Source organism: Myotis davidii, unplaced genomic scaffold (genome assembly GCF_000327345.1).
Source record: "Myotis davidii unplaced genomic scaffold, ASM32734v1 scaffold142, whole genome shotgun sequence".
In the NCBI taxonomy this organism is placed as follows: Eukaryota; Metazoa; Chordata; class Mammalia; order Chiroptera; family Vespertilionidae; genus Myotis; species Myotis davidii.
In genome coordinates this window covers 1,878,771-1,905,700 of record NW_006294400.1, presented here as the reverse complement: position 1 = coordinate 1,905,700, position 26,930 = coordinate 1,878,771, and the positions used below count along the sequence as shown (strand labels likewise).

Genomic DNA, 26,930 nt, shown 5'->3' with positions numbered 1-26,930 from the left:
CATGGCACCCCCACGGGGGTCAAGCCTGCAACCGGGGCATGTGCCCTTGACCAGAATTGAACCCGTGACCTTTCAGTTCGCAGGCCAACGTTCTGTCCACTGAGCCAAACCTGCTAGGACTCATCATTAGTGTTTCTATCTCTCTTTTCCTCTCCCTTCTTCTCTGAAATCAATTAAAAAATAAAAATAAAAGAGAGCTAAGAATTGGCCATTGGGTTTAGCATGTGTGGTCACTGGTTGCCTTTGACAAGAGCTGTTCCTTGGGGAGAGTGGGGATGAGAATGTCTCCCTGGCCAGGCTTCAGGCTCTAATGAAAGAGGAATTGGAAACAGTGAATAGCGCCAACTCTGCAGGCGTGGAAGGGATGTGAGTTGAAAAATTGATTTGATTTGATTTTGCGTTTGCTTTATAAAGATGTTTATATCTGATGGGAATGATCCAGCAAAGAGAAAAGATTTCAGCAGGGGAGTGGCTATTTGACTTGAAAAAGAGAAAATTCACAGAGGACATGAGAGCTGTCTTCCCGCATTTGAAAAGGCCCCGGCTAGACCTCCCATCGCAGTGGGCGGGAGGGCTGACCACACAGCCTGGACTCAGGACATGAAAGTGCGTCCGGCTGCCAGCGCTCCCCGCTAGCCGGCTGACTTCCGGAGGCAGTACGGTTTTTATCACTGGAGAGGTGAAAGGCGTTAGCGCCTCTCGACTGTTAGGTGCTTGCAGTGGCACAGAGCTGCCCCAACAGGGTTTGGTGGCGGCATTGAGCAGGTGTGGGAGAGAGATGGGTCACAGCCCAGGGCAGCGTGGCCCGGAACCCCGCAGTTAGCGGCTCCCTTGGCGGGTGCCCTGCTGTTGGAGCAGAAATGCATAGCACCGGGATCAAGCTCTCTTACACCCACATAGCAGAATGCCATGCCTTCCCATAGAAGCACTGCCTCCTTTCGGTGTCACCTGGAAGTTATGCCATTGCACCCACCAGAAGAAAGTTGTGCCACAGGGTCATGCGAACTGGAAGCTCAAAACCCACCTGGACTGGCGTCACCATGACGGTCACTCGGTAATCTGTTGCCTCCAACGGAACCCACTCTGCCTGCGGTGAGCAGACGGGTTTAATAGTGACCGGGAATTAAGTGCTTACAAAGTTGTCGGCCGGGCTGGGCAGCAGGCTCCAGTCTGAGCTCCCAGGAGCAGCTCCCAGCGCCCAGAAACACTGTGCTCTGTGTGCACAGGAGAGCGGCCACCTCCCAGCAAGAAACTGACTGATGCAGCAGCTGCCAAGGAGCTGCCGCCTCCAGAGCCACGGCGGCTCTGCCCTGACCTGCAAACGCCAGGCGATGCCCTGGATCCTCTCGCTGAGTCTGCCTGGCTCCGTGCCAGATCAGAGGCTCTCTGAACTTGAGCTGTGGAATCTAGATCACGGCCAGAGCTCGGACCTGCAAAGGAGGTCAGGACGATTGCGTTTTTAACTTCCCAACGTCTGCCCTGGAATGGGCTGAAATGGGGACTGAGCCAGCCGTCCCACAGTATCTGCCACAAGCAGCATCTTTCTGCAGTAAGGCACAGATGCATTAGACACACTGATCAGAAGTTGGCAGCATGCCAGGGGAGGTTCCTGTAACTGTTGTGCCCCTGTGTCCCTGGCAGCCAATCTGCCCCTCAGAGATTGGCAAAGAAATCGAGCAGGTCCCACCGTGGCCTCTCTGCCTGCAGCCCCCAGTGACCTCAGTCAAAAAAGGCCAGAGCAGCCTGACAGCCTCCCTGTCCCAAGTGACCCTTCTCCTCAGGTAGTTGGCCTTCACACAGTCACTTATCCGCACAGCACATATGTACTGAGCGCTCTGTGTGCTGGGCACAGGGTACTGAGAACGGCCAGACAGGGTGCCCGCTGCCGGGGAGCTAACTTGTCGTGGACTAGGGCAGAAGACGGAGTAACCACTATGACTTCGCTGGTGCTGAGTGCCCGGGGAAGAAGGGTCCTGGACAGAGGGACTGTGTGTGGGAGGGGGCAGTTTAGATTTGGGGACAGAGGGAAATGGTTTTCCCACTGCTCCCCGCTCTGCAGGGACTACTGCTCCTGTGGCTGCTGAGCCAGCTCCGACCCCCAGAGCTGGGCTCGGTTTGAAGGTAGGCAACAGTGATGATTTGCGCTTGGGTTAAGGTCGTTTTCAGCCCACAGCCTGAGCAAGGAATAATGCACAAGGTCAAAAATGCAAGGCAGTGGGTGTGGCTCCCGGAAGCTTCCCCAGTTCCTGGTGGAATTACGGCTGAAACTCCGCGATCAGCGCCACCTGCACCATGGGAGAACCGGCCACGTCGAAGGAGCTGGAACTGAGACCTGTTGCCTTTTATGCCACTTGCATCCAGGGGCCTACCTACCAGCGTGTGAGGCGGCACCTGTGCCACAGTGTATCCTCCCATGGTCCGTCTCCTGCATTGTCGGGCCTCAGCAGGCCTGGCTGTGTCACCACGGCTGCCAGGTCCCCTCGGGAGCTCCTGGTGGCCGCGTGGCCTGCAGCAGAGGGCTCACTGTGAAGCGGCCACATTTTCAGGACCACCCTCCGTTTAGACTCACAATACTAACACTCAAGGCACACCAAGGGCTCGGAGTCCCAACAGAAGAGGAGAAAACTAAACTGATTTCTGAGGCCTGTCTGTCCCCAGTGTAATACCCGTCTCCCTGCCCCCCCCACACACAAAAGCACCCGCCCAAGGGGTTCACTCCTGGACCCTGGTGCCCTCTCCCAGGCCCTGCTGCCAGAGAGCACCTCCTCACTGTGGGTCAGCCCCTCCTGCCAGTTCAGGCAGTTTTATCCTGGAGCCTTGGGAGGCCTGCCTCTTATCTGATCTTTTGTTTTCAGAGAATTCTTGATCTTTCATTTTCTTGAGAAAACAAAGCTGTTCTGTTGTTCATCTGGCTCCGCTAAAAGCCTCCTGCTCTCCCTCGGCCTCTGCAGGCCTTATTTCGTGGGTCTGGGCCAGCGAGCTCCAGATGCTCACCCTTGGACTGAAGCGCTTCCGTCTGGGTCTGGGTTCGCCTGTTAATAACATGGTAGACTCGCCTGACCCCCTTCCCTTTCGTCTGAGCAGCAGTGAACCTCGGCTTTCGGAGCCTGAGCTGGAGCCCTGGTCCTGACGCCTCTTGGGGGGCAGGAAGGGGGCAGAGGCTGTGGAAACGGGCCACCTGTTTTCACTCTCTCCCCAGGCTGCCCTCCCATCTGCAGAGTCCCCTGTGCTGTGGTGTGGGGGACCCCACGCAGGACTTCCCTTGAATTTTCAACTCTTCCTCCCTTCCCCCCACTTCAGGGCAAACAGGTCCCTTCAAAGAGGGCCTGGCTCGGCGTGGTTTCCCGACTCACGGGCCTTCTTAGGGGGTTCATACAAGCTTTCGGTCAAGAGGTTCGCATGGCTCCTAAGGTATACTTTTTCTTCTCTTCTTCAGCCTTTCTCAGGTTAGGCCCCCTCCCTATTAGAAAGCTGGGCAGCGGGGGGGAGCGGAGGAATGAAGCAGAAACAGCTCCTGCCCAGCCCCACCCCTGCTCCCAGGGGAGGCCTGGAGAGCATTCTTGGTCATTTCCCTCCCATCACATTACAGGTAGAATTCCATGTCCGCTTTCAGCTTGTCAACATTTCATTGTGTACACAGGTCTTCGGAGTTATAGCATGGAGTTTGGCCATTCTCTTGTTTCATTACGTTTTCTCCGAATATTGGGCTATTTTTGCTGATTCCCATGGATTCCAAGGAGTTGTGCAAATGAGCGCTTACTCTCCATCTTTCTAAGAAGTTCTCCAGCTGCCCACTATGTTAAATAGCAAGACAATAAAGATAAAATATGTCAGAAGATTAAAGGAATGTACGTTTTTTAAACTAGGAAGTTAAGACTAGAAAAGATAACAGAAATGAGAAAAAGGATTAAAATTAACAATGATGAAACAGAATCCAAACAGTTAGAAAAATGAAGCTAAAGAATTAGATGCAAGTATGAAAAAAGAACTCAGAAACTAGGGGTAAAGGTATGGCAAAAAGATAAAATTAAATGGTGATAAAGGTTTAAAAGAACACTTAAGTGTTTTTAAATAAAACTTAAAGATTAAAGGGCTAGAAAATAACATGTTAAAACAATGAATTAATCTTATTTCAAAATTAAAATAAACTAAAAGATAAACTGTAAACTATCAGAGGGGGTTGGGGGCTGGGTGAAAAAGCTGAAGGAATTAAACAAAAACAACAAAAGCCCTGGCTGGTTGCTCAGTGGTTAGAGCATTGGCCCTCGGACCAAAGGGTTGCAGGTTTGATTCCCAGTCAAGGGCACATACCTTGGCTTCAGTTTCAGATTTGATCCCTGGCCCAGGTTGGGGCAAGTATAAGAAGCAACCAGTCTATGTGTATGTGTGTGTCTCTCTCTCTCTCCCCCTCCCCCCTCCCATCTACTCTCTCTAAAAATCAATGGAAAAAATATCCTCGGATGAGAATTAAAAACAAAACAAGACCTCATCGACACAGACAACAGTATGACTAGATGTTATTCAGATTACCTATTTATTTCAGTTAAAACTTGCTTACCAATGAGATGTAATATTTCCCTTCTTTTATTCCTGTCTTAAGAGAGAGAGAAAAAGGTGGTGAACACACAATACAGTATATAGATGATTTATTACAAAATTGAACACCTGAAGCCTATATACTTTCATTAACTAATTAGAGGCCCGGTGCATGAAATTCCTGCGAGGGGCTCAGCCCGCACTGCCGCAGCTGCCTTGGCCCTCCGCCGCCCCGGCTTCATCCAGAGGTCATCCGGAAGGACATCTGGTCTAATTAGCATATTATGCTTTCATTATTATAGATGCCACTCCAATAAATTCAATAAAAAAGAAGTCATTATAAGGAGTCCCTTCTGACCAGTGTTATCTAAGGGTGCTTTTTATGTCCCATCTCTAAGTCACTGGGCTTTGTTTGCTTGCCTGTCTGTGGGCAGCGAAAGGAGCAGGCAGGCTTCAGGCTGCATGTCTCAGTGTATTTGTGTGTTACGAGCAGTTGTGTGTTAATCCACTGCTACCTGCTCTATGCCATCCCTCTCGAAATGTGGGTTTGGTGGACAGTGTCGTGGCCAGCGTAAGCCCGCTCTTTGGCTTTTCTTGGAGACTAACTGGAGATGAGGAGACAGTCTGCGTCCCCCATGAGGCTCCCGCTGGTTCTCCGGAAGCCCTCTAGACAGAGCTGCCCTTACGGGCTGAGGGTGCCTTTTCCTGGATGCATCTGAGGTGGTTTAGATGCTCACTGACCTCCTTTTGCCCGAGAGCCCCTGACTGGAGAGGGTAGGACTTCACTCAGGCTGAGGCCGTGGGCATGTGGACGGGGGCCTTCTCTCCGCAGCTTGCTCATGCAGAAGGGCGTGATGCGGGCTTGGTGGGACACTGGTGTTGGGCGTGCCTTGGCTTCCTGCCCCTCACTGACTAATGGGGCTGGCCTCTGGGTGCCAGCATCGGCCAGTGATCGGCCTGTCATTCTTCTCCGTTCTCAGTGCCTTTCCCATCCTTCTTCAGCACAGCGCTTCCGCCTCCAGGCCCGCCGATGGATCCGCTGACGAAGGGGTCCTGCGGGGGCCAGGTCGCACAGACCCTTCTGTGGAAAGCAACCTCGTCCCTCTCCTTCCGCATCCAGCCCCTTCAGACGTGGCCAGCAGCAGGCCCTGAAGCAGAATCCCAGGTCACCCTGTAAGTAAGTAGAAGAACATCCTCTGTTTGGGCTCATGTTCACTGTCACCTGAAATCCCAGTGCTCAGGGAGGAAATGACCTTTTTGCGGGGAGAATAGGGAGGGAGAAGGAGTGGATATTGGTTTGGGAGATTTCAGGTTTTGTTCTTAATGATATCTTATTCATGTATTTATTCATGTATTTATTTACTTAACAATATTCATTGAGCACCTGCTCAGCTAGGCCCTGTGTCAGCTGTCGTGAGAAAAACAGATTCGATTCCTGTGTTGAGGGCATTTACAGCTCATGGGACAGAATCAAATAACCACACAAATAAACACTAACTAATTTGTGGTATGTGCTACGAAATGTGTTGCTTTGATTCAATAAATCTTTACAGAATGTCTTATATAACATACTGGGGGTATAAGAGAATATGAGATTCCCTTATAGTATCTGAGGGGGAAATCCAACATTATTCAGAAAAGTGGTAATAATAACTATGCTATAACTAATATGTTACTAGATTCTAAGCCCCATAGGGTGGTAACTATGGTTTCCTGTTTACTCCTGAATGCCCAGGGTTTTGTTATGGTGTGCAATAATATCTGTTAAATGAATGAATGAGTAAATGATTGAAGAAGGTAGTACAAGGCAGAGTGCTTAGCTCTCCAGGGGAATCAAAGGCAACTAGGTGACGAGATATGATTGACTTAAAAACAAATGAGACGTTTATGCATAGAGGCACAGTCCATGTACAGACAATAGTGCTGGGAGGGCCTGGGGAGAGGAAGCGAGCAGGATGGAGGGGGTTAATGGGGGGGGAGTGTGGAAAGGGGGACATTTGTAAAACTTTCAACAGTAAAACTAAATTAGACAAAAACAATGAGACGCTTCAGCAATTTAATGCAAGAAATATGTATGGATGCTCACTGTACCCAGTGCTTTTGTGAAGCTAATCCCTCGGGGGCGGGGGGCGGGGGGAGAATGGATCAGAATCACCTGTGGGGCTTAAGACACAACTGATGCCCGAGGCCCACCCCCAGGTTCAGATTCAGTGGCTCTGGAGTGGGTGAAAGAGGACTCTTAGGACTCTTCTTCTCCAGGAACTTGTAGCCTTTCCTGGAAACACAGGTATCCCGGTAATCCCCGGGCTCCCAGAAAAGAAGCATGCACCCCCTGCGGTAGGAGTAAGTAACTGCTGGAGGACGGGGAGCCGAGGGGCCGCAGGTGAGCTTAACTGGGCAGGATGGGCGTCACCAGGCCGGAAAGGGGGAAGAGGCCACTTCACACAGAGGGGACGGCGGAGCTAAGGCTGGGAGACCAGAGCGTGTGCCCCGCAGTGTTGACAGGCATGGCGGCGGCGGTTGTCTGCCCGGCTGCACCTGAGAATCACCCTGGGGGCTTTAAAAACACACGGAAGCCTGCACCATCCCTCCAGGATCCCGAGGTCTAGGGTGGGACACAGATACCAAGATTTTACGAAGCCCCAGCTGATTCGCATGTGCAGATGTGGAGAAAGGCTGCTTTTAAAAATCTGACCACACATAAAGAGATGCCAAATAGTTACAAAGCACCGTATATGCCCGGCTAAGAGGTCGGAACTTTATATCTTGGCAATGGGGAGGCGTGAGGAGCTTTTATGATGTTACAAGATGATGCTGATTTAAATAGACAAGGTTCACAGAGTTTGGATAAATTCCGAATTGCTAGTTCTGTTGTGGATTGATTCCACAGGGAAACTAGAGGACGCCTGGGGTCACCACAGACTTTTCAGAACTACTGCCATACCTTCCACAAAGGACCCCTGCGGTCTGTTTATGAGAATATGGGAATTGAATATTTTCTTGATTTGAAACTGAAATCTCAAATTTCAGTGAATATTGAATTTTCTGAGCAAAATGCTCCTGAGTTTTGGAGGCCTCTGGTAACCAGAGTCCTGGGCAGCCCTGGCGCGCTGCAAGGGAGAGAAGGGACGCCAGGGCGCCATCTACCAAAGGTGGGGTGGAGTGGGGAGAAGAGCAGCTCTCCCTACCTCAGAGCACCAGGCAGAGGGTTGGGTCCTCACAGTGGTCCAGCCAGCACCGACTCTTCTCTAGACTACCAGCCCCATAATGCATCTCGCAGATGACACAATCCAGGAGGCGGGCGGAACGTAGGAAGAGCCTATAAGAAGCAGTCTGAGGTGGCACAATCTGGGCCCTATTGGTGAATCCTGTTCGGCCTGGTGATTGGCGGCTGCGGATGTTAGGTTTAGGTTCATCTGGAAGACGTGCTGGAAAGATGGCTTTAAGAACTGCGATTCTGTGGACCACTGTTTCATTAACTAATTTATTCAACAAATATTTATTAATTACTTGCATACGGGGTATTTGCACAAACATCCTAAATGCGTTTGCTTATTTAGTCTTCACACTCAAGAAAACAAAACCCGATGCGGTAGCTCCTATTAGCTTCATTTTACAGTAAAGAAGAAAGCTGGGTGCAGAACGGTTAAGAGACTTGTCCAGGATCTGGTTGCCCACAGAGCTGTGTGTTACCTTCTCTCCTATTTCCATCTGGAAAAACCCACCTGAGTCTTCTAGAGACAGGTCTAGAGCCCCATCTGCATTGGTCTCCCCTGCTGGAGATTGACAGTGGAGACTGACACAGCAATTCCCCTGGCAGCCATGCAGGCAAGGGTCTGCCCCTCTACAGAGCAGACTGTTTCAGCTCCACGCTTGGGGGAAAGGAGTAGTAGTTGGAAGTGCAATGGGCTCTAGGGCTGTTTGCCAATGAAACTCTGACAGTGAGGAAATTTATATTTTGATTCCCATTTGCCCAACTCCTGTCACTAATTCCTAATCGATTCCAAACATAGAGAAGGGAGCAGATGATTGACTGATAAGCTCCCAAATTCCAACAACTGTGAGACAGGAGGGATCTGTGTGGGTCTGGTTAGGAGAGGCTTGTTTGGTTTTGTTGGGTTTGATTCTCTTGTTCTCGCCTCTTAGCAGAGTGCCTGGCATGTAGAAAGGGCTCACTAAATATGTTTGTTGGGTGTAAGTTAAGGGTCATAGAGCAGAGGTGCCAGTTAGAAGGCTTCTGCACCAAGGAAGGTCTGCGCTAAAGCAGAGAAAGTGAAAATGGAAAGGAGAGAAGGAACAGGGGACTCAGAGACCTTGTGGAATTCTGCACATGTCTTCGGGGCCAAATGGCACATGCAAGGTTGTGCATTGCAGTTTACTAGTCCTTTATCTAGGGAATTGGTTACATAAAATTGGGTCCATCTACTCAGTAGAATACAATGTGGCCATAAGAAAGAATACAGGAGCTTTTTGGTACTGATTTGGAAAGATCGCCAAGGTATATGAACTTAAAAATAACAAAACAAGAAGTAGAGTTGTGCATGGTTTGCTGCCATTCGTGTAAAGTAAGCGGGAGGGGAGGAATAGGTATTTCTCTTTCTTTGTAAACGCATCCAGCATCTTTGGGAGACACACGAACAGTCCAGCGGGGAGAGGAGGTGCAGGGGGGAGGCTTTGCCCTGTTCAGACTTTTAGTTTTGAATCAAGAGAGTGTGTTCTCTCTTCAAAGAATGAAATGCAAATACACCGAGACAAACCTACTACAACTTGCAAAAGCAATGCTGTGCAGGCAGCAGTGACGGGGCCAGGCGACTGATTAGATGTTGGATGTGAGAGGAGACAGAGATGACTCTGGACTTGGTACCTTGAGCAACTGGGGAAAAGATGGCAGGTCTGCCAACTGAGATGCGAATGCAGCAGCGGGAGTGAGTGTGATCCAGGCCTGGTTATGTTTTAGGGGCAGCTCAGGTGTCCATGGAACTCTGTCCAGCAGTTGGAAGTCTGAGTTTGTGGTTGGATGGACAGAAAGAGCCAAGTTAGAGGTTTGGTTTGAGCCTCGTTAGCACAGAGGTTCAGGAACAGTGAGGTCCCCAGGGAGGGAGGCCACTTGACTGAAGGGAGAGGAATGTGGATCTTCGCAGGTCAAGGATGACGTGGACTCACAGGTGAGTGGGGGAGGAGCATGGGCACTCTCTGCCAGAACATCCTGGCCCTTGGCTTGGAACAGAGGCTGCAGATGCCCTGCTCACCACTGAGCTCCACATCCCCTCGAGGGATAATTGCTAAAAGCAATCATTTTTCCTCAAGGAGGTTATGCCATTACTAAGAATTGTATTCCTTTGATGATTCAAGTTTCCTATTCTTTGAAATTGTACAGTCCTCCTGGGCCAGCAACCCATTTTTGGTGCTCACCTCACCTCAAAGTACAGTACAGAACACCATAAGGACACACTATAAATAGGGCCTGGATATTATCACTCTTTTAATCATTGCTTTTAAGAGGCAAAAGGAATTAGTTTAGGCCCTCCTGCCCTAAATTCACTTCGGCCAACACTCATTGTTCTAAATCTCGTTTTGGCTGCGGAAGCAGGCTGGCTGTTTCTTGTCACCTCTCCTCTAATAATAAATGTTCTCAGTTAAGATACTTGGCCTCCTCTCTTTCTTTACGTTTGGTTTATCTATTATTTTGCTTTCTTTAAAGAGCATCCCCCTCGCCTTCCCCCACCATTCTCCCTCACCCATGGTTTCATGGTCTCATTTTCTTAAACTATCTCAGAATCAGAGTAGCTGAGTGAAGTAAAAATTTTAGAAAATCGTTCAAAAATAGAGTTTGACCTCAAAAGCACAGAGTAAGCTGCTTTTCTTCTACTACGTGCTCTCATGTGCTTGGAGGAAAAAAACACAGATAAGCATGGAATGGGTCTAAATTGGCCCAGAAAATTAGAATATGATACAGAGGTTGTTTAAAAAGTAGCCTGGGCCGTCCCCCTCTACTGGGTTACCTCGAGGTGAAATTCAGTCAGTTCCATAGCATTTACTTTTATGTTTGAGACAAAGAATTTTTCACATGTTAGTATTGGCTATGAAGGGGATCAAAATATGCCACCTAAAAACCTGCCACTTTGGCCTAAGGATTATTTGAGCTGAAGGCAATTGAGAAAAAGCCAACACAGGAAGACATCTCCACCCACCCCCCCCATCTGCCTAAAAACAGGGCAGACATTTCCTTTTGTAAAGGTGCCCGCACCCCCTCCTGTACCAGGAGGAGGACAGCACTGCCAGCAGAGAAAGAGGGCCACCAAGATGAGTCTTCATGCGCAAACCTCGCTAAACAACCCTCATAGGCCATTAGTTGCCCCCAGGTGTGTTTTCCTTCCATGATTACCACTCCTAGAAGCCCAAATCCTTTTCTTTTGTCTGGTTACTTCTCCTCAGTTTATTCCCCTTTGTTAAAATGATGTATAAATCCCAGTATTTAACTGCTTTCTTTGGGTTTGCTTCTCTGTGGAGCGTTTGAACAGGTAAAATTAAAAATAAAATGTGTGCTCCTTTTCTCCTTTTAATCTGTCTTTTGTCATTTTAATTCACAGGCCCCAGTCACAGAACCTAACAGGGTAGAGGAAAATTTTTTCCTCCCTAACAACTATGTTACTAAAATGAGAACATTTTTTATTATGGCAAATTCTAGCTTACCCCTAACTTTCCACAAAAAACCTTTTTTTCCTTATTTGTGTTGTTCTTTAAGCACACACACATTTTCCTTCTAATAAGTGGTATGGATGCACAACCTATATTTATTCAAGTAGTTATTGAATAAATATAGGTCCACCTGTCATCTATCAGATACTTGAAAAATAGCTCTCTAGTCTCTACTTACACACTATTAGTGATAACAAACAGTGTGTCCCAAAGTCTTCCATTATTTCACCTTCAAATCCTGTGTAAGGAGACAGGAAGACTGACAAGGCCGTATAAGAATCTGTGAAACAGTGAGGGCCTGTGAGACGGAGGGACTGGGCTGGTCCAATGAGGGAGATGATCACTGATGATATTTGATGATATTGATTGTAGAGTTTATAAGACAGGGAGAAGTCAGAGGTGATTCCGTAGTTTGGATATTGTGAAAATAATTGTGCACCAACAAAAATGAGAAACCAAGTTTTTGAATGAGTTTTGGAAAAAACACACTGAGCTACTGGTGTTTTTGGGAGAATTAGGAAAGGTAATTAAGGCGGGAGGGGTATGTTTGCGATGTGTCAGTAATACTGATGCTATAGGACAGTAATGGCGAACCTATGACACGCGAACTCATTTTTTTGGTTGATTTTTCTTTGTTAAATGGCATTTAAATATATAAAATAAATATCAAAAATATACATGTTTGTTTTACTATGGTTGAAAATATCAAAAAATTTCTATATGTGACATGCTCAAAAGGTTCGCCATCACTGCTCTAGGAGTAGATAATTCCTTCAAAGGGCAGCCATTGGGGAGCACTTCAAGTTCAGGAACAGAAAAATAAAGGCTGGGCCCGAGAGGGGGACGGAGATGAGATGGGTCCCTGGGACTTGACAGCGGAGACACGTCCGTCCGTGCGCATCCAGCAGGTAGGAAGTGAGTGCGCCAGCATTCCTGAGGATTACCTTTAGAACTTATTTTTTTTAAACTATAGGTGGTTAGGTCCCACTCCTGAAGATTCTGATTGAGGAGGTCTGGGTGAAAACCGGGCATTTATATATTTATATGAAAATGTATTAAGTAGACTTTAAAATTTTAACAAGGAATGATAGGAAACTATATTTATGACATCATGATGCTGAAGGATGGTTTAAGTCAAAAAACAAAGACCATTAAAGAAAAAGTCTGAAAATACCTGCATTAGAATTTTAACATTTCTACATGATGAAAGATATCAGGAAAACCGTTTGAAAAAGAAAAACCATTCTCTGGAAGAGGACACCTGTAAAAAAGCGTTGACATTCAGCATATACAAATTATTCCTGCAAATCAGTTAGAAAAAAGACCAACAGCCTACAAAAGGCGGTAGGCAAAGAGTGGGATAGGCAGGTCACAGGCAAGGCAGCTCAGATGGCTGAGAAGCATAGGAAAAGTTGGTCAAGCCCTTGAGTTATCAGAGGAATGGAAATTCCAGTGACAGCTCAGCAAGGCACCACTCCATGTCCCTCACACTGACAAAACCAACTTCTGACAATCCCACGTGTTGGTTAGGGTATGGAGCAAATAGAACTCGCACGCTGCTGATGGGAGAGTTAAGTTGGTAGACAGTGACTCCTCACTTAGCATCGTTGATGGGTTCTTGGAACTGCAGTGAGATGACACACAATGAAGCCAGTTCTCCCACAGGCTAGTTGATATAAACAAGAGTGGAGTTCCTACAGCACCTCATCAACGTGGAATAAAGCGACATTATTTGAGGACCGGCTCTAGTCACTTTGGAAAGCAAATTTGGCGATATGTAGAAAAACAAAGATGCACGTGTCACGACTCAGCAGATGCCCTCCTGGGCGTGGATCTCGGGAAATGATGGCACTGTGTTCAAGGAGACTTGTAAGAGGATGTCCATTACAACATTGTTAAAAATTGGAAGCCACTGAAATGCCCAGCCATAGGAGGGTGAGGGAGGACCAGTGGGGAGTTGGCACCATAGGGAACAGCAGTGTCAGTGAATGAATTGGAGCCACAGGTATCGACATGGTCCAATCTCAGAAACAGACTGTTCAGCCAGAGAAGCTAGTTGCAGGACGATAGGCCCGGCCTGCTATTCTTTTGGGTGAAATTTTAAAACATTCTAAGCAATACTGTGTACTGTTTTGAATAAGTAAATGGTCAGTACAAATATAAAAATATAAGCAGGAAGTATAAACTAAATTACTTAATGGTTGTTTCAGGGGAGAGGTACACAGGAATTTCAAGTCTCCAATGTTCATTATGTTATTCTTTATTTTTCTGTCTTGAAATATTTCACAATAAAATAAAAAGAGAAAAAATCCAGGTGGTTCTGATACATAGTGAGGTTGAGAATCAATGCTTCTCAGATTCCAATGAGCACATGAATCTTTGGGGGATCTTGTTAAAATGCTGGTTCTGTTTCATTAGGTCTTGGCTGGGGCCCCAGCTGTGAGCACTTACAGTGCAGAGGGAAAATATAAAGTACCCAGACCTTTTCCAGTCGGGGGCTACTATGAAGAAAGCTGCTGTGAGCCTGGTGGGCAGGATTCTGTGAATACACGTTTTCATTTCTCTGGGAGAAATGCCCAAGGTACCATTGCTGGGCCCTGTGGCGGCTGCAGGTCAGGGATCCTGGGCTCTGAAACTTTCCAGTCTAGGAACCTGCCGCTCACGTCCTACGCTCTACAAGCTGGTGTCCTAGATCTCCTCAGGAGTGCTCAGGAAACCTCCCATGTCGTCACTAGACATTACCGGCATCTCTGCTTCTCTGTCACTTACCTTCAGGAGAGACAACCACTCCTCTTCCAGCAGTGAGCTACCTAGAGCCTGGTGTCAGGAGGTGCTGGGCTCCCTCTGAGCCTGAACCTGTAGTCTGTCGCATTTGATACCTTCTCTGTCCCTCAAATAGGGCGTCCCTTCCATCTGTCACTTACTACCTGCTGGTCAGAGGGCGGGACACGGTCCTGGAGCTTCTGAAAAACTGCCTGATGTTTCTCAGCTTCTTTGTGTGTCCAGGAAGAGCCCCGGTCCTTCCAGTGGGGCTGGGGGTGACCGAGGCCTGCGTTGGCGGGATCTGGCCAGTCCTTACGGTCAGTCACTAATCTCTGGGCGAGTCTCCTAAGGACCGGTGTTGAGTTTCCGCTCCCTTCCTTTTCCTTATTCGGTTCCCATGACTTTGACTCTCTGACGGGGGTTGCCCCGCTTTCCAGGAACCTGCTTATTACATAATGAATTCTTCCAGCTCTGCGTGGAGCTGGACAGCTTTGCTTTCATCCTGGGCCACGTTTAGCAAGTCCTCTTGAAGGTCCTCAGCTCTGTTCCTGCAGGTGAAGCGCATCGATTTGCTAAGACCGAGGTGTTTATATTTAAAACCCAGACCACACTCATGGGAGGACCGTGGCCTCCCGGTGCACGTTTGCACCTGCTTTGTTCTGGCGACACACTCTTGGTCCCAGGTATTTTCCTGGCAAGGTCCCGTGCTGGGCCAGCACTTTAGGGAGAAGACATCCACTGAGCGAAGCTGCCTTGCCCTGCCCCGGGAGGCCTGCTGCATGGCCCCAGCGGGGAAAGAAGGCACCTGCTTTAAAACTCTTAAAAAGTTAGTGATCATTTATGTAGCACTCCCCTTCCCCGGGCTCTCTCTAGCAACCTGGGGAGCATTCATGCTGATAATAAGGGTGATAATAATAGCGAACATTTATTGAGCACGTCAACTACATTTTATTTACAAGGGAATGAAGACCCCGAGCGGCTAAGAACCCCATCTGACCGAGCACCTCCTCAGGCGTAGCCCACCCCCGCCCCTCACAGACCCGTGGTCGAGGCCTGTTCTTCCCTGCGATCGGGCTGCAGGAAGGCGGCAGGTTTCCCAGATTCCGGAGTCACCGGAAGAGCAGCGTGTTTCAGAACATGCTGGCGGACCATCCGCACCGGAACCCCCGCTGCTGTCAGAACCGCAGGCCGGCTGAGTCACGCCTCTGGGAATAGGGTCAGGGAACATGCATTTTGGAATGCTCCTCCCAGGGACTCCGCCTGGTATTTTGGGGGCGCATACTATTCACGGGTTACAGGAGGGCCTGAAGCCAACAAAGGAATCGGGAGGCCGCAGGGCGGTGGGCGACGTTTTCTATCAGGGGCCACAGTAAATAGTTGCCCTTGGTGCAGCTTCCCACTCGCCATCGTGACATGACGCGGAGGCCGCACAGACGGCCTGTGACCCAAGGGCATGGCCTTCTCCCAATAAAACCTTGTTTCCTAAAACAGGCCTTGCCGAGGGCAGAGTTTGCTGCCCCTTGAGAGTGGAGTCATCCTGGCCCTCCAGCCCTCGGAGGACCCCTCTGTGGGAGTCACTCTCGCTGCTTTGTGACCCTCAGAGAGTTCTGTCAGTGGAGAGAAAAGCACCACCCTGGCCGGTAGCCCCGTTGGATAGAACATTGTCCCGATGCACCAAGGTTGCAGGTTTGATCCCCAGTCAGGGCACATACACGAATCAGTCAATGAATCATAAGTAGAACAACAAATCTCTCTCTCTCCCTCTCCCTCTGCCCCTCCCTTTCCCTCTTCCTCCCTTCCTCTCTCTCTCTAAAATCAATAAATAAAAATTTTTTAAAAAAGATAAAATCACCACCCTGGCCGGGTGCTCAGTGGTTAGAGTATCAGCCTGAGGACCGAAGGGTCGCAAGTTCAATTCCTGGTCAAGGGCACGTGCCTGAGTTGCAGGTTTGATTCCCGGTCCCGGTTGGAGTATGTGCAGGAGGCAGCCAGTTAATGTGACTCTCGCATTGGTGTTGTTTTTTTGTTGTTGTTTTTTCAAATATATTTTATTGATTTTTTACAGAGAGGAAGGGAGAGGGATAGAGAGTTAGAAACATCGATCAGCTGCCTCCTGCACACCCCCCACTAGGGATATGCCCACAACCAAGGTACATGCCCTTGACTGGAATTGAACCTGGGACCCTTCAGTCCGCAGGCTGACGCTCTATCCACTGAGCCAAACCGGTTAGGGCACTCACATTGGTGTTTTACTTTCTCTGTCTCCCCTCGTCCATCCCTTCCACTCTCTCTCTAAAGATCAATGGGAAAAAAAATATCCTTGGGTGAGGATTAAAACAATAACAACAGCAAAAAAAGATAAAATCACCTGTTAGGTATAATAGGCAAACCCTGAAACTTAGTGACTTAAACAATAAAAGTTATTTCTCACTATATTACAGCCCAATGAGGGTATTTCTACTTGGGATCTTCTATGGGGTCATTTAGGGACCAAAGCTCATCTTCGGCGCATCCTCTTGATCTTCACAGCCCTCTCCGTTCAGGCAGTGGCTGGGCAAGGAGAGCAGGGATGATTTGTGGGAACTCAATGCGCTAGGTCTGCTAGCTGGGCCCATAATTTCAACCCACGTTTCATAGGCCAGATCTTACTGTTTGGGGTCCAGAAACAGAGCGACTTCTCAAGCTTAAGAGGCCCCTCGTCTCGAGACTCTCTCTGTTCCCTTCTGTCTTCACTTGACACCCATCCAGTTCTTGTCTGGGCTCATCTCTTCCTCGTCAGAAACCTTGCTGAGGTCAGCCAGCCGGAGCCAGCATCGCTCTGACCTGTCCAGCCACTTTCCCTAGCGCTGCAGGCTCAGAGGGCTCAGTTCCACCTGCTACATTCTGTAGGTGTAAGTTTTACCACATATTTCGCTACTTTATAACATAGATTTCCATCTTCAGCCCCTGAGATCAATTTCCGCACCAGCTGCTGTCTGCCTGCTAAGCTGGTGCCACATGTTTTAGGTTGTTGCTATGGCAGCCCCCCTGTGAGATACCGATTCTGTATTAGTTCAGGTAACACAGCAGCTTTAAAAGGTAAACCCAGATTCTACGGGCTTAACTGAATGTTTGTTTCTTGCTTGCATCATTTTCTAGTGCAGATGTTCTTGGAAGTGTGAGCTTCCACGCCGTCATTCAGAGACCCAGGTTTTTTCCATCTTGAAGCTCTGCCTTTTTGTGGGTCCTTGCAGTCCTCTCACCTGCTGGCCCTGGGGAGGGAGAGGAAGTGCCCCGTGGGATGTGCCCGGAAGTGGTCCCCATCACTTCTGCCCATAGTCTCTTGGCTAGAACGGAGTCACATGGCCACACTGCCCACGAAAGGGGCCAGGAGATGTAATCTGGCCACAAGCCTGAGAGGAAAAGAGAACAGCTTTTGGCGCGCACATAGCAGAGCTTGCCTTTTGGGCCAGGACTGTCTGCCTGATGGAATAACAACAGGGACTACGAGGGAGAATGTCAGCAGGCGGCCTTTCTCGGGCTCGTGAGGATGCCATCAGGCAGTAGCTAGTAAGATCCAAATATGTGCAAATATCTTCATTAATGCACCAATGTTTACTGCAGGTCCACTCTGTGCAGGCAGGGGCCCGACACAGGCTAAAGATCAGAATGAATTGCTCTTGGAGCTCTGGGGATCCCCTCTAATCACACCCTTTGTGCTGGAACCCAGGGGCCAGAGGGCCTGGGGAGGGAGGGAGATGGGAGGTTTTAACATGGCTGCTTCGAGTGCTCCCCGCAGCCCTGGGAACTCGCCCGTGTCATTCAGCTTGGCTCCACCATCAGCACGTGGTCTCCGCAGCCTATTGGATGAAAGGCAGTGAGAGGGGAAAGGGCCACTGAGAGCAGATGTTCTGTGTATATCTGCCTTGGTTTTTTTTCTTTTTTTGGTTAATCCTCACCCGAAGATATTTTTCCATTGATTTTTAGAGAGAGTGGAAGGGAGGGGGAAAGAGAGAGAGAAACATTGATGTGAGAGAGACACATCAATTGGTTGCCTCCCTGCATGTGCTCTGACCAGGGCCAGGGATGGAGCCTGCAACCTAGGTACGTGCCCTTGACCAGAATCGAACCTGGAACCCTTCAGTCTGCACGCCCATGCTCTATCCACTGAGCCAAACCAGCGAGGGCTTGGTTTTCTCACAGGACGTGTTTTCCCGCTCACAGGTGGCCCCAGGACGCAGAGTTGTCATCTGTTTGGTGTTTGTCTCTGGCACTGTGTCCCAGAACCCCTGGGCGGTGCTGAGGGCAGCCTGCTCTTTCTACGCCCCTGGAACCTCGTGCTGGAAGCTGCTGCAGGGTTGACTGCACAGGGGACCTGGCAACAACCGCAGAGGTTGCCGAGGGCAGTGCTAGCATTTGCCTCCATGTCCGTCAACTCAGCGCATTCTGGTTTTCAACATGAGCTAAGTTGATGGACATGGAGGACATATGTAACATGGACACAGAGGATCTATCTGACACGGACCAGAGCTCCACGGAGGGGAGTTTTTAAATTTGGTTCAGAGATATTTTGGTAGAAAATCGTGTCACTAGAAGCAGGAAGTTAATATTCAGGACACCCTCCTAAGCTGCATTTGCTAACGTGCTGCACGTTTTCAGCTAAGGAAGTGAGAACCACAGAAGGTTAATTTCTCAGATCAGATGAATTCAGCCATCTCTGTGAAATGGTGGGAGCAGCATACCATTAGCCTGCCTAATCTCGTTTCTCTCACGCTGTCTCTCCGGGAGCCTATCAGGCAGGCCCTGGCAGGGAGGCAGTCCCGCGGATGTGAGCAGCAGGCGGTCTCTTCCCGAACCTGCCTCGAGGGCTGTCATTTAGAAAATGTAGCCCACCTTTTAAGGAAGATGAAAAGGTACTCACCGCACCTCTCTTTGCATGTCAGATCCCAAATGTTTTGGCTTTCTTAACCACGTAATTCCCGTGTCATTTTAGTGTCTGTGTTTTATTAGTGTTATCTGCATGACATATTAGAACAAAACTTATTAAAACTGTTTGTATTTGTGGGTCTCGGGTGTTTTCATGAGTGCTGTCTGGGGTCTGAACCAGTCGATAAGATGTGTGTCTTTTGAGTGTGTAACTATGTACTCAAGATGCAAATGCAGGAACAATTTTGTCCTTGTTTTAATTGCTCTTCTTCAATAACTCGTGATTTTTCTCATCTGATTTAATTAAGTCTTCTTTGAGGGGAGGGGGTGTAGAAGCATTAGCTACTGCTATATAAAAAAACGAAATATACTTGGAAGTTGGATATTTAAAAAAATTTTTTTAGCCCTGGTCTTTTTCATATTGCATAAATTAGAGGTGGGGGGTGGGGGGAGGTGGAGCCTACCAGGATTTTGAAGATTTTTTTCCTCCTATTTAAAGTTTTATTTCTCCCGCAGAGCATCCAAAAAATGCTGGTTATTTTTATGTGGACTGTTTGGGACAAAGAGGCTCTCTTAATGAAAGATAATTGCAAGCTTTGTTCCTTGCCTCAAGTTTACTGCACGGTTTCTCTCCCCCTTTGCTTCTACAGAAATGAAATTATAAACCACCAGTAGCCTTGGAAATTTCAATCGATTCCAAATGACTAAATATTTAATTCAATCACTGCCTAGACTTCCAGGGATGACTCGGGTGTTTTGCTTTTCACTGAGGGCTCCAGGAGAGCCGGGCTCTGCAATGGCTGCTGAGGCCCGCGGCCGTGGCCAGGAGGCTCCCCTGCAGTGAGCGCGGGCCAGCCTGCCGCACGGCAGCCCTTGCCTTTTGCAGACGGGAGCAGTGGATTTTTGCAGCAGGTTGGTGACCGGGTCACTATGTGTCATACTGATGAAGCATTTTTGTTCCAGCTCTGTCTCGGAAGACCTAGGCTGTAGACGTGGGGATTTCAGTAGGAAACATTATGGATCTGTGGAGCTGGTAAGTTTCCGCTGCCTGTGCAGGGGTGGTGCATTGATTTGGATTTAGAGAGGCTGGCCGAGCTCATCGCGTCTTTTGTTGAATGTTTACCGTTAGACCATGTGAGGACAGTATAAGGATGGGATGCCAAGAAATGATCATCTTCGTTTGTTTTTATTGTTACGTACTTTTCATCTGTGATTTCAGTTTGTTAAAAAAAAAACATGTGGCTTGGTCTTTTCCTGTTATTGATATAGATAATTTACAAAATGATTCATGAATCAGGGAAGCATTTGGTTTTTATATTCTCTTGTTTCCTAGAAGTTTATAAAGCTAGTTTTTGAGGTTTGAATATTATTGAAATCCATATTTTTTATTATTTTGTACCTTTGCTCTCTGGGTATGTGATAGGAGTTGGATATTTATGAGATTTTTTTTTCCTGTTAAAAGTATATCTTTTGGACTAGAGGACTGTAATAGATGATCACTATTTGGAATGAAAATACATTTTCCTTAATGAGGGACACTGGGGTTTGTGTTTTGTGCTTTGAAAAAATAGTGTGCTTTCATTCTAAAAGGGGCATAATGAAGGCATATAATAGCCTCAATTTTTTTAAGACAGAATTGTGATTTTTTTTTTCTAATTGCATAGAAATTGGAACTAATTTTCAGGAAAATGTCCTCATAAAATTCTCTTGATTATCGACATTATTAAAAACGTTAAATGTATTCTTTCTATTTACAAAGAAATGAGTTGCTTGGATCCATTTGCATAGTGTCCGGTTTTCCCCCATTAATATTAGCTGCATTCCAGCGGGGCTTCCGTGGTGGGAATGGCCCCAGAGTTGTGCACCCGAGCGTTCTACTCGAAGTCAAGCATGTATTACAGGCTCGACTGTGTGCCTGGCCCCGAGCTGAATATTCTTGAAAATATAAAATAAGTAAAAGGTTTGGTCCTTGTTCTTAAGGATCTTGCTGTCCTCCAGCTGGGCCGATAAGATACATAAAATATATAAAGAATGAGTTTAGTCCCATACGAGACACATTGATGAACTCCATCAATGCCAAACACCAAGCCAGCACAGACCACCACCTCCCCTGAAGGAGCGTGTGGGTAACTGTAATTCTGGGTGCGAATTGGTAAATGTCGTGAGAGGGATGCAGTAGGTCATGGCGGGGGTTGAGAGAAGGGAGGGAGCAGCCCACTCCAGCCAGGGATCGTGGAGAAGCGGCCTGGAAGGCCTTGAGGAGGCTGAAGGATGCGGTTTGGTGGCGAAGAAGATGAGTCAGTAGGTATTTGCCAGTGTCATGCTGTGGGGTGTATTCGAAGGGTAGTGAGCAATTGGTTCTCCCCAGCAGAGAGTGTAAGGCAGCAGAGCCTAGTTGTTATAAAGCAAGTCGGCCTGGGAATCAGAAAGGCCTGGGTTCGAATACCAGCTCCATCACTTGTTATCTCTGCGGACGCCTCCGAACCTCACGGGTGCGGAAGGCCTTGTGCTCTGAAATCATCCTGGTTTCGTCATTTGCTGGTGGTATGATCTTGGACTTCTTTCGGCCTCGGTGTTCTCATCTGTGAAATGGGGGTATTAAATTATCTACCTTATAGAGTTGTTAGATGATTAACACACAGAAGCATAGCCCATGTTAACTAGCTATAGTAGTAAAGATGAAATGTGGTAGCAAAAGTAGAACCCTGACCTCAGGTGGAGACTTTGAACCTGATGGAATGAGTAGCATGGACTCTTGTAAGCAGTGAGAGCGGTGTTGGGGAGAGAACTCACAAGATGAAAGATGGACCCTTATAAACTCGTGGGGATCACAGAATATCAGGCTGGGAAGGTTCTCAAGAGCAGTGTTTCCGCTGGATCAGGCGTCAGAGTGAGCTGGGCCCCATCCCCAGTTCCCGCTTCAGGAAGTTGGGGTTACCCGGCAGTTGCATTTCTAACAAGTCCCCAGATGATGCGGATGCTGCTGCTCCCAGGCCCACACTGGAAGAAACCCTGCCTTCGGACAATCCCGACTAGTCATCTGTTATCCCAAAAGGTCTCTATCCATTTGTTCAGACCTATTTTTGTTTTTTAAAAATATATTTTATTGATTTTTTTACAGAGAGGAAGGGAGAGGGATAGATAGTTAGAAGCATCGATGAGAGAGAAACATTGATCCGCTGCCTCCTGCACACCTCCAATTGGGCATGTGCCTGCAACCAAGGTACATGCCCTTGTCCGGGATCGAACCTGGGACCTTTCAGTCCACAGGCCGACGCTCTCTCCACTGAGCCAAACCGGTTAGGGCATGTTCAGGTTTTTATTCTGGAGCCATGAGTGTGTGTGTGTGTGTGTGTGTGTGTGTGTGTGTGTAATCAACCTTTAAAAATATTCTAAAGTAAATGTTAAATACATCTTTCAATTCCATGTATGACATCACCACCTGGCAGCAAATGTTTTCATCCCCTTCCGGTTCCTTCCAGTCTATATGGCTACATGTCATTTCTACGTGGTAGCAATCAAACTATGACTTCATTTTGCATTCCTCGTTCTTCCTCTAGCTGCCTCTTGTAAACATCGTCTCTCGCTGTGTGGTCTTCAGTGTCAGTGTTCTGATTGGCCCGTGGTAGCCCAGCACGGTGATCACAGTTCTCTGTAACAGCTTCCCTCCTCTTGGAAACTTGGGCTGTTTCTCGTTTCCCGGGTCAGCAATGACACGCAGTGGTGTCGGGGGTGGTGGGGAGATGACATAGCGAAGTCCCATTTTTGCTACCTAAGCATCTCCTGAAATTCTGACTGCAGCTTTTCACCTGTGGACCACAAAAGATTATTAGCTTAAACCCCAGGGGGTGTGTTCTGTGTCTATGAGAAGGTGAATTTGACTTTTCTTCTCCCTGGTCTGATGGCTATTTGGGGTAACCCAATAAGTCTTGGGCATCCTGGAACGCAAACGTTGGAGGGAGGGGGGGACCCAGGATCCTGTACAATTGAAATTTTAGCATCTGCTTCTCCTGACCTTGAACAAATTAGGAGGAAGCCCTGTGAGGAACCAAACGTGGCCGTCCATCAGTACTGAGGGCCACCTGAGGGGCCTAGGTTAGCCTGGGTGTCAGTTTGGTGAGAACGTGGGCGCTCAGCTCTCTCAGCCTCACTCAATAACTTTACTGAAGGCCTGCACCGTGTGTGGGGCACTGTGCCAGGCCCCGAGGGGGAGGAGAAAAGGTGTTCTGCTCTCCTGGAGCGGTGGTCTGGCTTTGGAAACCAACCCCACAAACTTTCAGCCCCAGCCATGTTCCCTGCCTTAACCAGGGACCATTCACTGCCAGGAACAGAGATCCACCGGTCCACTAGCAAGAGAAAGTGATTCTCGACAGGAAGCGGCTGGGCCACTGTGACTGCAGAGCCACTAGAGCCTCCACCCCCCGCACCCTTCCAACCCCTCCAAACCGCCCCCGCTCCCCGTTTCTCTTGGCCCTGGTGGTTTCTAGCCTCTTCCACCGTGCACCGCCTCTCTCAGCCTGTCTCTCCCAGCAGCACAGCTTTCTCAATGCTCTTTTTTATTGTGGAAAAATATACACAACATAAAATTGACACAAAATAAAAAAGAGGCCATCCCAACACCATTGCATGTCATTTCTAACGGGAAACTAGAAACAACCCAATTTTACAAGCGGAGGGAAGCTGTTACACAGTAAGTACAGTCACAATGTTATACAACCATCATATCCACTTTCAGAGCATGTTTTCATCATCCCAAGCAGACACTGTCCCCATTACACTATAACCCCATACTTCCCCCCTCCCCAGCCCCCAGTAACCTCTGTTTTATTTTCGGTGTCTCTGAGGTATTTGTCTATTCTAGGAACCTCATGTAAGTGGAATTACATCATACCTGTCCTTCTGTGTCCGGTTTATTTCACTTAGCACAGTGTTTTCAAGGCTCATCCACATCCTAGCAGGTTCCGTGCTTCATTGCTTTCTCTGGCTGAATAACATTCACTGTGTGCATATACCACAGTTTATGCCTTCATCTATCGATGGGTGCTTGGGTTTTTATACTTTTTAGCTAGTGTGAATAATAGTGCTATGCACATGGGTGTGCAAGCATGTGCTCAAGTCCCTGCATCCAGTTCTTGCGGGTGTATTAGCAAGGAGTGGAATACACATCTACATTTCCACCGGCAGCACAGGGGTCCAGGTTCTCCACATTCTCACCAACACTGGTCCTCTTCTCTTTGGTCATAGCCACACTGGTGGGTGTGCAGTGGCATCTCATCATTGTTTCACTAATGAGTGGTGATGTTGGGCATCTTCTCCTGTGCTGCGTGGCCATTTGTGTGTCTTCTTTGGTGAAATGGTATTCAAGTCCTTAGACAATGTTTTCATGGGTTGTTTGTTTTATTGTTTAGTTGTAGGAGTTCTTCACATATTCTGGGTATTACTCCCTTACCAGATATGATCTGCAAATATGTGGGTTGTCTTCTTACTCTGCTAATAGTGTCCTTTGATGCACAACAGTTTTTAGTTTTCATGAAGTTTAATTTATCTATTTTGTTGTTGTTGTTGCCTGCATTTTTAGTGTTATATCTAAAAAATAATTACCAAGTCCAGTGTCAGGAAGATTTCACCCTACATTTTCTTCTAAGAGTTTTATAGTTGTAGCGTTAATGTTTATGTCCATTTGGAATTAATTTTTGTAAATGGTATTAGGTAAGGGTCCAGCTTCATTCTTTGCCTGTGAATATCCAGTTTTCCCACCACCATTTGTTGAAAAGACTGTCCTTTTCCCACTGAACCATCTTGGCGCCCTTATTGAATGTCAATTGACCATGTACGCAAGGAGCAATTTCTGGACTTTCTCTTCTATCTCATTGAGCTGTATGTCTGTCCTTATGCCAGAATGATGATTAAAATGTTGACAATACAGTGTCTTTTCTTTCTAAAAAGCCTTCATTGGCTGCTCATTGCAACTCACACCCAGGCCCTTTACAAATTCCTACGAGAGCCTGCATGGCCCCGTCCTGCCTGCCTCTCCCACCTTCTATCTTGCACTCACTCACCGCGCTTCAGACACCCGGCCTTCTTTTGGTGCCTGGAACACAGGTTTCTCTGGCCCAGGGCCTTTGCACTTACTATTTCTAACCCCCAGCACTTCTCCTGGTTGGTCACAGTGTAAATGCCACCTCCTCAGAGAGGCCTCCCTGACCACCTAGCTAACGTGGTCTCCCTCTCTGTGTTATTCATTCTCTAACTCAGCATCCTGTTCCTTTCCTCTAGAGCAGCGGTTCTCAACCTGTGGGTCACGACCCCTTTGGGGGTCGAACGACCCTTTCACAAGGGTCGCCTAAGACCATCGGAAAACACAGATGTAATTGCATATTGTTTTTGTGATTAATCACTATGCTTTAATTATGTTCAATTTGTAACAGTGAAATTGGAGGTCACCACAACATGAGGAACTATATTAAAGGGTCGCAGCATTAGGAAGGTTGAGAACCACTGCTTTAGAGTGTTTATCACAATCTATATTTGTTTCATTTATTTGTTTGGCAACTACTCTCTCACCCACTAGAGGTGAGGGTGGGATCTGTCTGTCTTGTTCATTGTTGTGCTTCTAGGCCCTGTCACGTACTAAGTTCTCATTCAGTGTTCTTTATGACTAAGTTGATTTTCAGCCCCCCCAGTCTCCCTGGTCTTGCAGGTCTATTGCCCATTATTCATTCTTGGGTCCTAATTTCAAAATCCAAGTAGCACATTATGGATTGGCCGGTCTGGTTCAGGTACCTATCCCTGATTCAAACAGTTGGGTTCAGGGCATTGGGGTCATGTGATATAAACAGGGCCCCCCGTCTCCTCAACACTGTTAGTGGATAGGGCAGATTCTCTCTGGAGAGGGTGTAGTCCAAAGTCAGTTTCAAAGAGCATGAGCTGGGCAGGAACTCCCCTAAATGTGTGTTTAACGTCCCCTCATATAGTAGATGATTTAAAAGCACAAACTAGCCCTGGCCTGAGCAGTGATTAGAGCGTTGGCCAGTGGACTGAAGGGTCTCAGGTTTGATTTCAGTCAAGGGCACGTGCCTCGGTTGCAGACTTGATCCCTGGCCCTGGTCGGGGCGTGTGTGGGAGGCAACCAATAGATGTGTCTCTCTCACATCAATGTTTCTCTTTCTCAGTGTCTCCTCCTCCCTTCCACTCTCTCTAAAAATCAATGGAAAAAATATCCTCAGGTGAGAATTAACAAAAATAAATAAATAAACTCAAACTAAAAGCACCTGGTGAAAATTTCTTCCTCTGCTAGTGGCCTGCTTTCCTGGCACTTGGTAAGTCCCATAAACAAGGATATAGATTATAAACTCCCTAAAAAGGGAGCGACGGCTCTTTATTTATCACTGCATTCCTAGCACCAAGACAGCGCCCAGCTTCGGTTACTTAGTAAATACTGGTTGAATGAGTGAATGGCTCAATTTGGTTGAAATTTAGAGAGTAGCCTAACCCCTCCAAACATATATAAAGGAAAGGAAACAAGCCTCTCTGACCCCCCCACCCCCACCCCAAAGTACAGCTAGATCATCAGCGTGGGTGCTTTCCGTCTCAAACGGATGCCAGTCTTCTCGATGAATTGAACGTCTCGTCTCCCCTGGCAGCATTCTGCGCCAGGACAGCTGTTACCCCATCGACCGTTCTTCATCGCCGTCTATTGAAATCTGTCAGGAAAAGCATAAGATTGTTTGTAGCTGTTATCGATCTCTTCTTGGCCTTTGACTCAGTAGATAAGACACTGATGCATTAGGAATGAAACATGGCATGGGCACAATATGGACCTCTCCCCTGCCTACACCTTGATGTTTCTGGGAAGTCACAGTCTGCAGGTGACTTCAAGCCAGGATAGCAGGGTCCTGTATCGTCCCTTCCCTTTTCGTCCTGAGCCTAAGGACTGAAGCCTGCACTGGACACTGCCTGCCCCCTGCCGTGTGGGCAGGAAACCTATCAGCCCTTATCCGAGGAGGGCATGGTTTTGTTGTTCTGGA

The 26,930-nt window shown here is 47.9% G+C and overlaps 1 protein-coding gene across 2 annotated transcripts in view; it reads left to right on the top strand.

Annotated features, from left to right (window-relative positions):
• The first annotated feature begins 5,522 nt into the window (after nt 1–5,522).
• The window catches only part of GARNL3 (GTPase activating Rap/RanGAP domain-like 3), an 88,433-nt gene continuing 67,025 nt past the window's right edge, over nt 5,523–26,930 (top strand). Inside the window, exons 1-2 of one of the 2 annotated variants that reach the window (XM_006768542.2) lie at nt 5,523–5,709; nt 19,867–19,936. In XM_006768542.2, the coding sequence (XP_006768605.1) occupies nt 5,567–5,709; nt 19,867–19,936 (213 nt within the window). In that variant the 5' untranslated portion in view covers nt 5,523–5,566. Of the gene's footprint in view, nt 5,710–18,634; nt 18,891–19,866; nt 19,937–26,930 lie in introns of those variants that run through there. The other variant, XM_015567067.1, reaches the window with a different exon arrangement.